At 37.1% G+C, this 17402-nt stretch overlaps 1 protein-coding gene across 1 annotated transcript; it reads right to left on the bottom strand.

The window, feature by feature from the left end:
* Window positions 1–9441: 9441 nt before the first annotated feature.
* Window positions 9442–15588, bottom strand: LOC125662653 (zinc finger protein 37 homolog). The gene is made up of 2 exons (XM_048894942.2): window positions 15462–15588; window positions 9442–12003 (listed from the first exon to the last, which is right to left on the bottom strand). Exon 2 carries the CDS (start codon window positions 11997–11999, stop codon window positions 9903–9905), a length of 2097 nt encoding a protein of 698 aa, XP_048750899.2. The 5' UTR covers window positions 12000–12003; window positions 15462–15588; the 3' UTR covers window positions 9442–9902.
* Between the last annotated feature and the right edge of the window lie 1814 nt (window positions 15589–17402).

Genomic DNA, 17402 nt, shown 5'->3' with positions numbered 1-17402 from the left:
GATTAAAAATTTGTAAAAGCTTTTTTCTCCGAAGTCGTCAACTTTGGCGACATGTTGATAGTTGAGTCACACGTACCTGTTAAAAAAATATCCCTCTCCAATTTGTTTTTAATCTAACGTCCTCGGGAGTCGGAGAGGGATACATTATTGCATGGTTCAAAATGAATAGTTTAGATACCTCAATTACATCTTGTCGACAGTGTTTTGGGTTTGTTAAAATGTTTTACACGTATCCAGTACTTTCATTTTATATTAATCAAATAAAACAAAAGTATGTCCATGTCCCTTTAAGATTGGTTGTACCAAATGACATTTAAAACTTTGGATATGAATACAATCTAAAGCAATTCATTGCACAAATAATCTACATGCAATCAAAATGGGCATGTAGTTGTTTATGACATTTAATAAATAAATAGATTTAAAAACAAACAAACAACGGGATCACACAGACTCGATAGGTGGTGGATCCATGATTTAAAAATGATCTGGATAGAATTAGTAAGGTTAGGGTTGTCTCGGGCCAAATAGGTTACGAGATTATCGGTATTAAAACGGAGTCTATGTATAGGTCCATAAGCTCCTTAAAACACTTTTAGAATAACGCATATTAGAAGCTTTGATTTCTCATCCAAAAAAATTAAATGTGGAACGAAACGGTCAAACTTGTGACTTACCATTATTGACATATCTTTTAATCATGTTACCGAGATACAGACACCATAAGCAAACCCGGGGCTTAGTCTGCCCCCCCCCCCCCCCGGCCCACCACCACCACCCCCGCGAGAATTACAGTTCTGCAGCCATCCCTGTTAAGGAATATGAGTGTTAACTATTAATTAAGAGGACCGGAGAAGTGAAATATTTAATTTATTACATGGAGAGTGAGTCTAACCTATAGGACGAAAAGAAATCTGTGTAGGACTCGCAAGTAATATTTACAGTGTATTGGTAATTCTATAATTCCTGGTGACAAAGATGTTTATATATCTAGTTGTACACAGCATGCTATCATGATGACAGTTGCACTGGTGTCATTGTGTGGACCATAACGAGGATCACACAAGCTGTCACATAGTATTCAGTCACTTAATATTGCACTGCATACTGCATGCATATTCTATACGTCCATATGTACAACTGTAAAAAAAAAAAAAAAAAAAAAAAAAAACCAACAAAAAAACTCAACCATACACACAACACCCCCCACCCCCACCCCAGTTTTCCACCATATAAAATGTGAATCGAAATCGAAACGAAACAGATTGTATAACCGAACACTTTTAATTATAGTAATTAAAAATGGTAATCTCAGGCCCCTGTATAAGCTACCACAGAAAGTGTATGATGTGGCTGACTGATACAAAGTTTTAAACGTTGACAAGTAGGCACAAAGTACATACCCGGAGTTAATTAAAGTTTATTACCATTTGCAATTAGTTTCGGATCCAGAAATTTCAGAACGGAGGGTTACAGTCTCACAGGTCGGCGCGGAGGTCTGGGGAAACACAATAAACGAGGAGGAGGGTTAGCCGGCGTTGGATCCGCCTTTGGGCAAATATACCCGTTTCAGGTTTTTTTGTTGTTTTTTGTTGGTTTTTTTTTTGTTTTTTGATTTTTTTTGGCTTTAATGACAAATCCATATTGTGAATTTGTATGAATTATATCAAGCGGTGGATTCTGAATATGTCTTCCCGTTTTCTTTGTAATTGCTGTTTCCCTTGTTCATAAGCCTTTTGATTTTACAGAATGCTGACCTCCTCTTATTATCATGGCATAAAATATTTTACGTTTTCCGTTCCGTTATATATCTTACCGAATTGTATTCGGATAATATGGTACTATATAATTTTTCCATAATTGAAAGTACTCTCACCTCAGCAGTTAGAAATAAAATGTTAAAGACGACTTTCTGCTTTCATTTTTTTTTCCAGATACCAGTTTCATCAAACCATGTTTGATGCTAACCGATGGACCGTATCTGTCAACCCGAAATACCACATCAACAGTGAAGCGAATTTCATATATATGTGATCTCTTTCACAGGGACCTGAGATACCACTTTTTATTATCATGATAACACAGTTCGGTTCTACAATCTGTTTCGGTTCGGTAGGTTTCGTTTAGTTTTGGCGGATTTCGTATCGCATTTTACAGGTACATGTACCTTACATTATACACGTCTATATCTACATGTATCTATCTATCTCTGTGTGTTTAGTAACATTTTTGGATTCTTGTAAAATATTAAAAAAAAAATCAATCATCCTAGCCTAGTGAATGTATGCATTGCACGCCATCTTACGAGAGAGTTGTTATCTTAAACGTAAAACACCAAAAGTAGACTCAAGTCTCTATATTTAATAATCAGTGCTCTCTTTAATACTTTTTAATAATGTCAAACATAGATGTTTGGTGACATTAAGTATGATAGAGAGCAGATATTTAGACTTCTGAAATACAATAACATTTTGACAAAATGATAAAGTAATAAAAACAACATAGAGACTTGAGCAGGTCTACACCAAAAGGTACGCGTGTCCTAAAGAAATCAAAGTCGGGACGTGTGCTACTAAACGCACTGTGGATTGTTGTACTGAATAATGTATTAATCCCAATGGCCCCAGTCCAATTAGATCAGGAAACCATGTTTTCTAATCACTATTTAAACATATTGCACAATGTAACATTTCAATCGCATTCCATTATGACCGGAGACTGTGGAAGGGGTTTGTTAAAAGTGCTTTTGGAGAAATGTCTTGATTTTCATTAAGAGTTATAAATGATACTTTTGTAGATTTACAAATTCGTTCTAGCTCGAAAAACGTACAGTAAACTACTGATGACTGTGGCACTGTACTATCGGTACACTCCAGTGGTGCTCCATTATATACCTGCAGTTATTCCGTAAAGTTTGGATGGTCCACACTACATGTACACAACAAAGACGCGCACCTGTTCATCTGAGAAAATATGGGAAATAGTCAATCGGCACCAGCGACTCCTCGAGCCATTCATATCAAAGTCCATTCTGTTACCGGATTCTCTAAAGAGCAAAACCCAGAGGCGAACAGCAGCGACGGAAATATCAATGACAATGTGAAGGAGTCGGACAGGTCTAAATCACGTGTTATGAAAGTCATACCAGAAGAACATGACAATAAAGAGGAGGATCCAGCTATTGATAGGTCAGACGAATTCAACTCTGGTTCGAAGGAAGGATTTGTACAAAAGGATTTCGAATCGAGATGTGAAAGTGTTGCCGCGCGAGAGATGCGTTTACTTTCTGTGACGCCCAGCCACGCAATGACGCCTAGCCATGCTATGACGCCTAGTCACGCCGTGACACCAGGGGGTGATCGCGTGAGCCAAAAATACCGTAAAAACAGTGATCATGACGTCAAAATGCGGTCAACGTCTCCTGGAGATGATGTTCAAGTGCATCATGACTCCATAACGCCCGAAATACGTATGAATGACAACGAAATAAATTTACAAACGTCTGTGACGGATGTAGTTTATCTGGATCAAAATGGGAACCAGGATACTGAAATTACGTCACTTCCGCAGGTTACGATTCTCTTTGAGAAACATTGGTCTGGATCATCTCCCGATGACGTAATCCCATGTTGGATCCACGGCATTACCACTTTAGCTGACGGATACGTTTTGATTTTAGATCTGAACAATAATGCGCTAAAGTTGTTTGATGAAAACCAGGAATTTGTTCGCTCTGTTTCTGTTTCTGAAGAGTGCATAGGGATCAGTTCCGTGTACAGCAACGAGGTCGCAATCACATGTGGAAACGAGGTTCATTTTTATTTCGTAGATAAAACCGGATTTGTATTGCAACAACGATGTTTCAAGCTCAATGGTCAGGGTTTTGGGATTTGTTTCGCCCATAAAAACTTTGCAGTGACGTGTGACATCCACAAAACAAGTGGAAACGTCAGAATTCTGAACGAACGAGGGAAACAACGCTACGTCATCAAAAGCTGCAAAGTGTTCGGGGCTCTCATAAAAATGTCCAAGTTTGTGCAAATTGACCCAGCTTTAGATGTCGTATACGTTTCTGACGCTGAAAACGGTCGAATTGTCAGTTTCACATTTGACGGACAAGCACTGTGGTACCATAATATTGGGGAAGAACCCAAAGCATTGATTTCTCTGAACGATTATCTCATTGTAGCCGATTTTCGTAAGCACCAAGTACTACAAGTAAGTCCTGATGGACAAGAGTCTCGTGCGGTTTTGACTGATGAGGACGAGATTTGGAGTCCTGATTATATCACACACAATTCTAAAACGAAGCAGTTGTTCATAAATTCTCCAGAAAACGTCTTAGTTTTCAAGATTATCTAAACGGAAATTACATGTATATTAGTTTAATAATAAATTTATGATGTAATGATGTTTTATCTTTTATTGCCAGTAATTCGTTCCACAAAAAAAAAAAAAAAAAAAAAAAAAAAAACCCAACCCCACAATCCTGAGATTTACTGCATGGTTCATATAATTTTTATATTTGCATTGAGACAGGGCTGAAGTACCGTTTATCGCTGATTCAAACAAAATGGAAATGTTGGCTATTTTTCAGATGAAGGAAAATAGACTATTTAAGATAAAGGCACCATCATTTACATTCATATAGATTTATAACTAATAATTAATTTGCGTAAAATGAAAATCAGCTCATTGTAAAATCTACACGTAGGCCTACATTGCCTTCAGTTTAAACTACTGAAAGAGTCCATTAAATATTTCTAAAAGATGCCGTAATAATCACCTAGTTGTTAAATTCCCAGTATTGGCGTAAAACTCCCATGGCAGTCGTGCAGTTTTCTACAGTCAACATACACGGAGTACAATCCTTCGATTGAATGCATGACACACGAGACGCGGTTTAACAGGTCAAGCGCCCCCTTTTAAAATTGATATGCAATATTCGATATTGAATATTATTATCAAAAACATATTTGATATAGATACACGTATATGCGTATTTAAACACTTTAAGATATATAAGTCTTGTCTACTCAAAAAATTATGGCCCCATCCCTTACACCCGACAGAGCTTCGCTCTGAATCCACTGGGGGTTTCAGAGCAGGCTCCAGACTTGTAACCCCCCCCCCCCCCTATTATTAAAGTCTGAACCCGCCAGAGACCACACACAACTACAAATTGCAGAATCAAACAGCCTACATACATATGTAACTCTTTTAATATATCAAACTGCCTACAGATTTCTGTAATATATCAAAATGCCTACAGAATTCTTTAATATATCAAACTGCTTAGAGAGCTCTTTAAAGCATTAAAAACAGCTTGTAAAACTCTTTTAATCAATGTATCGTCCACAGTACCCCTTGCTTGTCTTAAGAGGCGACTAAATGGTGCGGTCCTTCGGATGAGACCGGAAAAACCGAGGTCCCGTGTCACAGCAGGTGTAGCACGATAAAGATCCCTCCCTGCTCAAAGGCCATAAGCGCCCAGCAAAGGCCGAAATTTTGCAGCCCTTCATCGGCAGTGGTGACGTCTCCATATGAGTGAAATAATCTCGAGAGGGACGTTAAATAATATATGTAATATATCAAACTGTCTACAGAATTCTTTAATATATCAAACTGCCCACGGAACTCTTTACTGTATCAAACTGCCCACAGAGCTCTTAAATGAATTAATCTGTTATACAGATCTCTAGAATGACAAGGAAAAGTTGCTGTCTAAAATTGAAAGTTTCCAATCCAAATGACCTGGCAAGATTAATATTTGAATAATATTTGAAAATGGTGGCCCAAGGCATTCTCATGTTTACAAGTCTGAGCTCGATTTGATAAAGGTCTTGAGAATGATTTTTAAAGGATATCTGTCTTAATACTGGTTTACCAGCAATGCATTACAGTCTGTAGCCAAAAATGTGTATAAAGTATATGTACAAGAGATAGGTATCTTCCAAATACCAGCCTCCGTTAGAATTTAAAAGTCCCTAATACTTTCCTCCAGATAGTGATCAGTTATTTCTACCACATGTACTACTTTCCTTAAAATAGTCAACATTTATTTATATTACATCTAATACTTTCCTCTAAATAGTCAACATTTATTTATATTACATGTAATACTTTCCTCTAAATAGTCAACATTTATTTATATTACATGTAATACTTTCCTCTAAATAGTCAACATTTATTTATATCACATGTAATACTTTCCTCTAAATAGTCAACATTTATTTATATTGCATGTAAAACTTTCCTCTAAATAGTCAACATTTATTTATATCACATGTAATACTTTCCTCTAAATAGTCAACATTTATTTATATCACATGTAATACTTTCCTCTAAATAGTCAACAATTATTTCTATTACATGTAAAACTTATAAGGTACCAATTTTGATGCACCAGATGCGCATGTCGACAAATAATGTCTCTTCAGTGATGCTCAACCAAAATGTTTGAAATCCGAAATGTAATTCTTTCCTCCAGATAGTGAACAGTTAACTTTCCTCCAGATAGTGAACAGTTAACTTTCCTCCAGATAGTGAACAATTAACTTTTCTCCAGATAGTGAATAGTTAACTTTCCTCCAGATAGTGAATAGTTAACTTTCCTCCAGATAGTGAACAGTTAACTTTCCTCCAGATAGTGAAAAGTTAACTTTCCTCCAGATAGTGAATAGTTAATTTTCCTCCAGATAGTGAACAGTTAACTTTCCTCCAGATAGTGAATAGTTAACTTTCCTCCAGATAGTGAAAAGTTAACTTTCCTCCAGATAGTGAAAAGTTAACTTTCCTCCAGATAGTGAACAGTTAACTTTCCTCCAGATAGTGAACAGTTAACTTTCCTCCAGATAGTAAACAGTTAACTTTCCTCCAGATAGTGAACAGTTAACTTTCCTCCAGATAGTGAAAAGTTAACTTTCCTCCAGATAGTGAACAGTTAACTTTCCTCCAGATAGTGAACAGTTAACTTTCCTCCAGATAGTGAACAGTTAACTTTCCTCCAGATAGTGAACAGTTGACTTTTCTCCAGATAGTGAACAGTTAACTTTTCTCCAGATAGTAAACAGTTGACTTTCCTCCAGATAGTGAACAGTTAACTTTTCTCCAGATAGTAAACAGTTAACTTTCCTCCAGATAGTGAACAGTTAACTTTTCTCCAGATAGTAAACAGTTAACTTTCCTCCAGATAGTGAACAGTTAACTTTTCTCCAGATAGTAAACAGTTAACTTTCCTCCAGATAGTAAACAGTTAACTTTCCTCCAGATAGTGAACAGTTAACTTTTCTCCAGATAGTAAACAGTTGACTTTCCTCCAGATAGTGAACAGTTAACTTTTCTCCAGATAGTAAACAGTTAACTTTCCTCCAGATAGTGAACAGTTAACTTTTCTCCAGATAGTAAACAGTTAACTTTCCTCCAGATAGTGAACAGTTAACTTTTCTCCAGATAGTGAACAGTTAACTTTTCTCCAGATAGTAAACAGTTGACTTTCCTCCAGATAGTAAACAGTTAACTTTCCTCCAGATAGTGAATAGTTAACTTTCCTCCAGATAGTAAACAGTTAACTTTCCTCCAGATAGTGAACAGTTAACTTTTCTCCAGATAGTGAACAGTTAACCTTTCTCCAGATAGTAAACAGTTGACTTTCCTCCAGATAGTGAACAGTTAACTTTTCTCCAGATAGTAAACAGTTGACTTTCCTCCAGATAGTGAACAGTTAACTTTTCTCCAGATAGTAAACAGTTAACTTTCCTCCAGATAGTGAAAAGTTAACTTTCCTCCAGATAGTGAACAGTTAACTTTCCTCCAGATAGTGAACAGTTAACTTTCCTCCAGATAGTGAATAGTTAACTTTCCTCCAGATAGTAAACAGTTAACTTTCCTCCAGATAGTGAACAGTTGACTTTTCTCCAGATAGTGAATAGTTAACTTTCCTCCAGATAGTAAACAGTTAACTTTCCTCCAGATAGTGAAGTTAACTTTTCTCCAGATAGTAAACAGTTGACTTTCCTCCAGATAGTGAACAGTTAACTTTTCTCCAGATAGTAAACAGTTAACTTTCCTCCAGATAGTGAACAGTTAACTTTTCTCCAGATAGTAAACAGTTAACTTTCCTCCAGATAGTGAACAGTTAACTTTTCTCCAGATAGTGAATAGTTAACTTTCCTCCAGATAGTAAACAGTTAACTTTCCTCCAGATAGTAAACAGTTAACTTTCCTCCAGATAGTGAACTGTTAACTTTTCTCCAGATAGTAAACAGTTAACTTTCCTCCAGATAGTGAACAGTTAACTTTTCTCCAGATAGTAAACAGTTAACTTTCCTCCAGATAGTGAACAGTTAACTTTTCTCCAGATAGTGAATAGTTAACTTTCCTCCAGATAGTAAACAGTTAACTTTCCTCCAGATAGTGAACAGTTAACTTTTCTCCAGATAGTAAACAGTTGACTTTCCTCCAGATAGTGAACAGTTAACTTTTCTCCAGATAGTAAACAGTTAACTTTCCTCCAGATAGTGAACAGTTAACTTTTCTCCAGATAGTGAATAGTTAACTTTTCTCCAGATAGTAAACAGTTATTTCTATTACAGTAAAGTGTTATACCTCTCTGCTGCTGTTTTGAAACAAAATTCAGTGAAATAAAAATGTACTTTCAAATTATCACATGAAACAAACTGGAACTACAGGATGATGCTTACATATTAAATTTGACAAACTGTACCCTTTTGGCTCTTGAGAAGATTATATTAGAATTTTCCTGTAAAGTCATGTTGAGTCATGACGTCAGCAAACTCGATGCACAGCTGATAATTTGCAATAGATGGAGTGCAATACAATTATAATCCCTCCATATAACAAATTTAAAATAAAGGGGCAAAACTCCTATAAGAGAGGTAAAAATGGATCAAAATTGCAACGTGATCTAGAGTGCCCTATAAAAAGCTGCATAACAAGTTTCAGCATGAAATGTGACAGAGAAATGAAAACAGAAACAGATAGAAGACCCTGAATGATGGACGGATGCACAAACCATTGCTGTACCATAATATGTCCCGTTTAAAGACAGGCATATAAAAAAGGACAGCTGCAGATATCTACTGTTGTGTTAGTATCATGGAGAAGTGGTATTCAAAAACAGTTTGTCATAATACATGATATCTTTACCGTATCCGTACCATCGTGGCATCATGCCAAGAATTTCAACAAATTTAACTTCCAGCTAATCAATTTACAATAGATGGAAATGCTTTCATATTAATTTGACACACTCACTGTAGTAATATTGATGGCATACAGCTTTCATGTAAGCATGGTTTTACTTCAAGTTCCTGGAAACTTAACATTTATCTTCTTTATGTGTGTATGTATAATTTTTACACCAACTTTGGTCTCCATAGTGTGTACAAACTGGAAGCAATATTAACACAAGGATGCTAGCACATTTATATTATGTATTTTGTAAAAACATATTTCATTTACAAAATCTCGATTGATGAACCAAAAATTTACAGTATTGATTATTCCACCAAGCTAAACATATTCCATATCTTCTTCAGACCCTGATTCCTCATCTGATGAGGACTGCTCCGAGTCAATCTCTAAACATATTCCATATCTTCTTCAGACCCTGATTCCTCATCTGATGAGGACTGCTCCGAGTCAATCTCTAAACATATTCCATATCTTCTTCAGACTCCGATTCCTCATCTGATGAGGACTGCTCTGAGTCAATCTCTAAACATATTCCCTATCTTCTTCAGACCCTGATTCCTCATCTGATGAGGACTGCTCCGAGTCAATCTCTAAACATATTCCATATCTTCTTCAGACTCCGATTCCTCATCTGATGAGGACTGCTCCGAGTCAATCTCTAAATGAGGACTGCTCTGAGTCAATCTCTAAACATATTCCATATCTTCTTCAGACCCTGATTCCTCATCTGATGAGGACTGCTCCGAGTCAATCTCTAAATGGTCCCCCGTGTGGATGGTTATGTGTTTATTAAGAGCTTGCTTGCCACTATAACCTTTTCCACAGACGTCACATGAGTACACAGACTCCCCAGTGTGTGTTAACATGTGTCGTGTCACATGCTCCTTCCTAAGGAACTTTCGTCCACAGATAGCACACTCAAACTGTCTTCGCTTGTCATCAACAGTCGGATTATAATGGCACCTTTTCCTTTTACCTTTACCTTTATAACGTTTAATAGTTTTTACCCTCTCTTTCAAATTTTCATGTACATCTGAATGACGCTTAAGAGAATATGCTGTGGAAAAGCTTCTGTTACACTTGTAACATTTGTGGTGAACTGGGTCTGTGAGTCCTTGATGAGTTTTCTGATGTCGGAGTAAATTGCTAATTTGGGTGAAGTCACGCCCACATTCATCACATGAATATGGCCGCTCACCTGAGTGGGTTCGCTTGTGCCCAGCCAGATGGTGAGCATGTTTGAAGCCTTTCCCACAAATGTCACACACAAAAGGTCGATCTGAAGAATGAATTTTCATGTGGTTTTTCAAATGATGCTGTAACTTTGCTGTGTAGCTGCACTGTCCGCAAGCATACGGAAACGTGTAACTGAATCCTTCCCCGTTATTTATTTGAGATGAAATCATCATTTCCTCGATATTTGACTGCACTGCACTTTGGATCTCTTCTTCCAATTCTTTGCTTATTGTGCTCAAGTTACAATCACACTTTTCTTTTTCAGTAGCTTCATTTTTGACATTTGTAGGACAACTTGTCTCTGCAGAGTGTGGCATGGCCATGTCCCTTAAGAACATCCCCTCCTCCGACGTTTCAACAAAGCTTTCTTGATTTTCTTCTTTTACTGCGGTATCACAGTCTATTACTGCGGTATCACAGTCTTTTACTGCGGTATCACAGTCTACACTGTCATCAGTTGCATCACTCTTTGAGAAAACACAATCCATCTTCAATTTCTTCAAAATCACTACTGGTTGTTTTTGCAATAACATGCTATTTGTAGGAGTCCCTTTTTGACAGTTCTGTTCATGTTCTTGTAGTATCATGCTATTTGTAGGAATCCCTTTTTGACTGTTCTGCTTGTGTTTTTGTAGTAACATGCTATTTGTAGGAATCCCTTTTAAACTGTCCTGTTCATGTTTTTGTAGTAACATGGTCTTTGTATGAGCCCCTTTTAGACTGCCCTGTTCATGGTTTTTCAGTAACATGGTCTTTGTATGAGCCCCTTTTAGACTGCCCTGTTCATGTTTTCGCAGTAACATGGTCTTTGTATGAGCCCCTTTTAGACTGCCCTGTTCCTGTTTTTGCAGTAACAGGCTCTTTGTATTTGTAGGAGTCCCTTTTTGACTGTTCTGCTCATGTATTATATCACCGACTTTGACTGGACTATGTTTTATTGATGTTAAGCTTGAGATATTATCTTTACGAACAACTTTCCACTTCAACACTTTTGGTAGTTCATGAGAGTCATCGCATTCATTTTTGTTAGTCCTAAGACCTTCTACACTGTTCTTACCACCTGATTTTGAATTGCGAATAAAGGTTTTTATCACAACTTTTCTGCCACCAGTTATGTGGAGTGTCTTATAATCTGAAGAACTTTCATTGCAAACACCGTCCTTAATATCATCTTTCCCACCAATTTTCTTCACTACAACATGACCAGGGTCACTCATTTTCTGTTGAGATTTACAAACAGTTCCCGCCAAAACTTCTGATACAGTATGGTCAATACGATCATTAGGGGCCTCCATCTTCTTGCTTGCCCTCATTTTACTTTGGTTTCTTTCTTGAGAGGATTCTGAAAATTGTGATAAAGTTAAAGTCACTTTGTCCGGAATTCCACGGGAGGCTGCATCATTCTGATTTGTAGAACAGGCAACATTGAATTTTTTTAGGTTTAAATCATGTTTAATGATTGTGGGATTTATATATCTATCCACGGTTGGTTTCCTTTGGTTCAATGTCAAAACTGTGATTCTGTGCATGGTCGGTTCTTGAGACATCACTCTGCAATTAATGGTAAACAATGATAGTTGGTAAAATGGATAGTAAAAACCGGGCCGGGTCACCTTCGTAATCTGAATTTCTCAGTTTTGTTCGTTACTTTATTTTTGTTTGATGTGAAACTTCTTAATCCTGATCTGGATGATACATTGGATCTTTGCTACAAAAATTACGGCATAATTTTGCTTCATTGTGAAAATATCAACGATAGTTTATTTCAGGTTGGTAAAATGGGTAGCAAGAAAAAATACAGGTACACATTTTTCTGTGATTACGATTGATATATATGTGACACAACAATGAAACTACACATGATTTGTATAAGGCCATATTTAAAAAATATGTTAGTTACCCCCTCTCCCGACCCTAAATTTCAGAGGAGGCTCGGTAGGTAGGTAAAAAGGTTTTTCTTAGCCAGCAAATATGGCAGCTAACTAATTAAAATATATTTAGTTGTGAGTGTTGGAGTTTCCCTGACGGCCCCCAGTGAGCCCACTCTTTTTCGAACATCAGGGAAATGATCTTTTGCGTGCCAAGGGGGTTGTGATCCTTGACACGAGACACCCTTTAACGTCCCATCTGACAGACATAAAATTCAAAAATACATTTTAAAAAAACATCAAACAAAGTTCTGCTTTGATTGCCACGTTTAGCAATTAGGGGCGGTGTTGATAATTCGGACAGTACTCCGTGCATTTCAGAAATGCTCATTATCTTACACTGAACATACTAGACACATTTGTAAATGTATAACGGTTGATTCGACGAACACTCAGATTTCATTGGATTTTTTCTGCTACTTATGCCACATATAACACTGAAATAAAGTCAGGTAGAATGTCGTATATTCAGGTTGCTGCCTTTTATTTTGTGGCAATTTCATGGCATATTATGCTTTTGTACATTATGTTAATTCATAAATTTTATATGTGGTAGTCATTTTAATTTTGTTTATATCTTTTTAAATCATGGACCTATTGGTAGATCTAAATTTTACCAGAAAACGTTTCAACGGGACAGGGACTTGATTTTGCCTATCATATAAAATGGATGCTGACATCTTTTACAACGTCATGTATTTAAATCAACCAATCAGACCAGAGTTACACATACCCATATACACATGTAGGTGTTTTCCAGTTTGTAAAATATCAAGTTCGGAAATAAGTTTAAATTGAGAATATGTGGATATAATACTTCTGATTGACTGTCAAAAATTTCAAACCCATCCAAAATATCAACACTTTCCCCTACTGAAGAACACCGTGCACACCCGGACGCCCGAAGTCTCCTTGCTGTTCAGGTTTACAACATTTCCCCATCTCGATCTAGCAGACCATCTCTATTCATATCAAAATATTTTTCATTTCAGATCAAAAACATGGAGGATACAGAAAATTCTGGACATTATAAAATATCGATCTGTACCTGACATGACCCTGAAATTTTCCGGAAATAAAAAAAAAAATTCGCCAGAATGACAGAATAAAAACTTTTGCATTGGTGTGACTTTCTCAGACTCGGTTGGGCAAGGGGAAACAAACTATATTATTTTGGCCTAAATATCATGATAATTTATCACCAAAATGCTGCAGTACTTGTTATGTGAGCCTTATACATTTGATATTTATGATTCATTAAAACCCGGGTCATAAGGAAACTGGATAAAGTTAGCCATGGCCGAATATTGAAATTCGGAATAAAATGAGGGTGTAAACTGTCACTTTCATCTTCGACACATCCTGAACGAAAATCAGCTTACCATCCAATTACTAATTATGAATGGATTATCACTTTGATCTCACAATTACAGTTAATCAATCAAAACATTAGCAACTAAATCAGAATAAATACCGCCGGCCCTGGTCAACCACACCCGACTTCCTCTTGGCCTGTGTTTGGAAAAATTGCTGATAAGTAAAATAAAACGCATTGAAATGGTCAACTAATGCATTGAGTATGGAATTCAACTCTCTATGAATTGAAAAAATGCAAGGTTTTCAGCAGCAGGTGCATATTTAATCCGAGATTCCTCTGACTCTTAACCCTGCTTTTATTTTGTGACTTCTGCGGGGGAGAGTCAGAGCGGACTCCATATTGAAAAGTGGGAATTCAGCGACACTAGCTGGTGTCGCTGCTTTACCTACCTCTTACAACTTTATTTCGCGGACCCATCTTCCAAGACGCGAGGATTCAGTTATCGGAAGATTATTCTACAAATACATCATGATTAATACGATGCTATCGCCGTTTAAACGATGGAATTTTGTGTTTACATGTGCCGACGTCATGCGCAAAGAAATCAAATGGCGAGGCGGCGACCTAATTCAAGTGATGCTCCATTTGTCGGTGTTAGGGCCGTTTAAACGGCGATAGCATCGTATTAATCATGATCTATTTATAGATTTATCTTCCGTTAACTGAATTCTCACGTCTTGGAAGATAGATCCGCGAAATAAAGTTGTAAGAGGTAGGTAAAGCAGCGACACCAGCTGGTGTCGCTGAATTCCCACTTTTCAATATGGAGTCCGCTCTGACTCTCCCCCGCACATGTCAAATATAAAAGCGGGGGTAAGAGTCAGAGGAATCTCGGATTAGTGCATATTTTACAGAAAACATGCAACAAAGTGTGTTTTGGCGTCGTTACCCATTTTACCAACCAGATTTTATACAATCATTGCTTTCTTTATCTGTATGTAATATTAGAGGGCGAAGCCCTCTCACGGCCCGAAGGGCCGTGAGAGCGGAGCTCTCCCTATAGGTAACACGTATATACATGTTTAAAAGGAAAATATAGGAAAACAATGAAAAATTAAACCATACCTATGGAACTTGAAAATTTTGGTACTAATGGCGTCGAATCGAATACTATCGCGTGGACATGTATTTCTCCATTTTGAATCTCGTCTACCCTAGTTCACGTCGTTCTGAGATGTTACAAAAATTCGTAAAAGCATGTAAATCTTATTTTTTTTAATCATATATAATCACTCCACCATTAACGCCATGTTTGTTGTTGTGGTTCAGACGCTATGTTTGTAAATCTGCTAAAATACGACGCTGAATATGACGTCACAATGTACTGTTTCCATCATTTGCGTTATATTTCCCGCGTTCAATATATAGGCGGATCAAATCATGCTAACTTCGGGTTGTTTTTGTTCTGTTTTGGATATAGATAGTAATGCCAAAATTTTTTTGCTTCGCCCTCAAACACGGTCACGCCGTAAAACATATTATGTGCTAAATCTTGTGCCGAAGACTAAATGTATCATTAAGAATATATTTTGTAAGTTTCAAAACAAACAATGGTATATCAACGAAGAAAACTAAAGAAATTGGGTTACGAAGGTGACCCGGCCCGATTTTTACTACTCATTTTACCTACACTACCTATTCAATTCAGCTGCCAAACGCTTCAAATATTCAACTCTTGAAAGAAAGGACAGCGTGGGCTTTACCTGTTTTCCTCTCTAAGATGGATTAGATATTGGAGGTAAACACAGATACAACCTTTGCCTAGCAATAGCAGCTCAAAGCTTTTTCGGACAATCTAAATCTTTCTTTCAAGACTGGAAAATGTAGAATGCTCCTAAAATTAGAATAGAAATGAAAAACCATTGAGTTCCGGAATGTCAATGCTTGGACTTGGCAAGTTACGTCAGCTCGATTTCATCTCTCCGGAATCCCTGTTTGTTTCTCCGAACATGCCAGGTACCAGGTTTTATTCTAAATTACAAACACATTTCATATATCTATAAAAGTAAACAAACTCCTAAAAACTTTTGAAAAAGAATATGGGATTCCAGAGACATATATATTCAGGTACATGTACATACGGTATATTTGTCTCTGGGGATTTATATCAATTTTGGCGGGCACAATAATTATAAATATACCGCAGGCACCTGATGTGTAGACACCCCCCCCCCCCTTAACATCAATATAGAACCAATAGGCTATCTAATCCAAAATATGTTTCCCCTCCGATCACCGTTCTCTATATTCTGTACGCTTTTGAAATGACCACTTGTGAGCGATACTAATCTATGTACATATATTATACGTTGTATCTCGCATTGACAAGTACATTGGGGGGGGGGGGGGGGGCATGGGGGGGTCACCTTTCGCGGGCCTTTCGTCATCAGGACAAAACCCTGATGTGACAGGGGATGAAGCCCTCGTGGGGGCCAAAAAAGCGAACTAGCTGTGTACAAAAAGACAGCCCATTCTAAGCTATATTTTGCAATCAAAATACTTAAAAATGCGGGAGCTTCCGCTTCCTGGGCTCCCACGAGGGTTTCATCGCATTTTATTATACCGGTAGAAGGCCAAGCTTACAAAAATTGTGAAACGATTACAGAGCAGAGAGAGCTACTATCGAGAACACGCGACGTGCATGGAGGTGCAGATGGCTGAATGAATGTATCATTTTCAATTTAGTGTTTTTAGTTTGCTTTTTAGTTTTATGCGAATTGTGCAGCTTTTCACCTGCATCAAGTACTGTCAAATTCTGTTTGAAAGTTTTATTTCTTATTTCTTTTTTCTTCTTCTTATTTTTTATTCTGAACTTTTTTTTTTTGCATATAATGTAACTTAATTTTGTTTGTCTTCAGCAATTTTTTTCTTTTGTTTAATTTTTTTTATTACAGTGGTGGTAGGGACATCGATTGACCCAACCGCATGGCAAGATATGCGGCTAAATAAAAATGTTCATACATTTTGGTCATGCTTTGCTAAAATTTTAACTATCATTTAAACTGCTATTTATTCTATTTATTCCATTATTTTTATTATCGTTAATTTGCCTTATTTTAAAGTAATAACAACTATAGTGCTAATTACTGCTGAGGTTTAAATTTATTGCTTAAATTTTATAGACAAAAAGCTTCTGATGAGTTCTATTTTATTCTTGAAAATGTTTATTAATATAGTATGCATATAAATATGTATGTATGTTCTGCATGCTTTGCCTTTGGTCCCGTGGGGATCCGGGTTAGTTAGAATAGGTCCTCAGTATACCCTTTGCTTGTCGCAAGAGGCGACAAAATGGGGCGCGGTCCTTCGGATGAGACTGTAAAAACCGAGGTCCTGTGTCACAACAGGTGTGGCACGATCAAGATCCCTCTCTGCTCAAAGGTCATAAGCGCTGAGTTATAGGCTTAAATTGTGCATCCCTTCCCTGGCAGTGGTAACGTCTCCATATGAGTGAAATATTCTCGAGAGGGACGTTAGACAAACAAACAATCGATCAATCTTTGTGATACTTAGCATTTTGTCTGTGGTAGTCGGTTTAAGAGCTCTGTAGAAACCATGTATTTTTGTTTGTATTGCACACTGTCATTCACTTAGAGACCGGTCAATATTTATGAGGGGGGGGGTGCATTCCATATTTCCATTTT

The sequence above is a fragment of the Ostrea edulis genome, chromosome 8, assembly GCF_947568905.1.
Source record: "Ostrea edulis chromosome 8, xbOstEdul1.1, whole genome shotgun sequence".
Lineage (NCBI taxonomy): Eukaryota > Metazoa > Mollusca > Bivalvia > Ostreida > Ostreidae > Ostrea > Ostrea edulis.
Note: the sequence above shows the minus strand (reverse complement) of the source record. Positions and strands in the feature narration are given on the sequence as shown.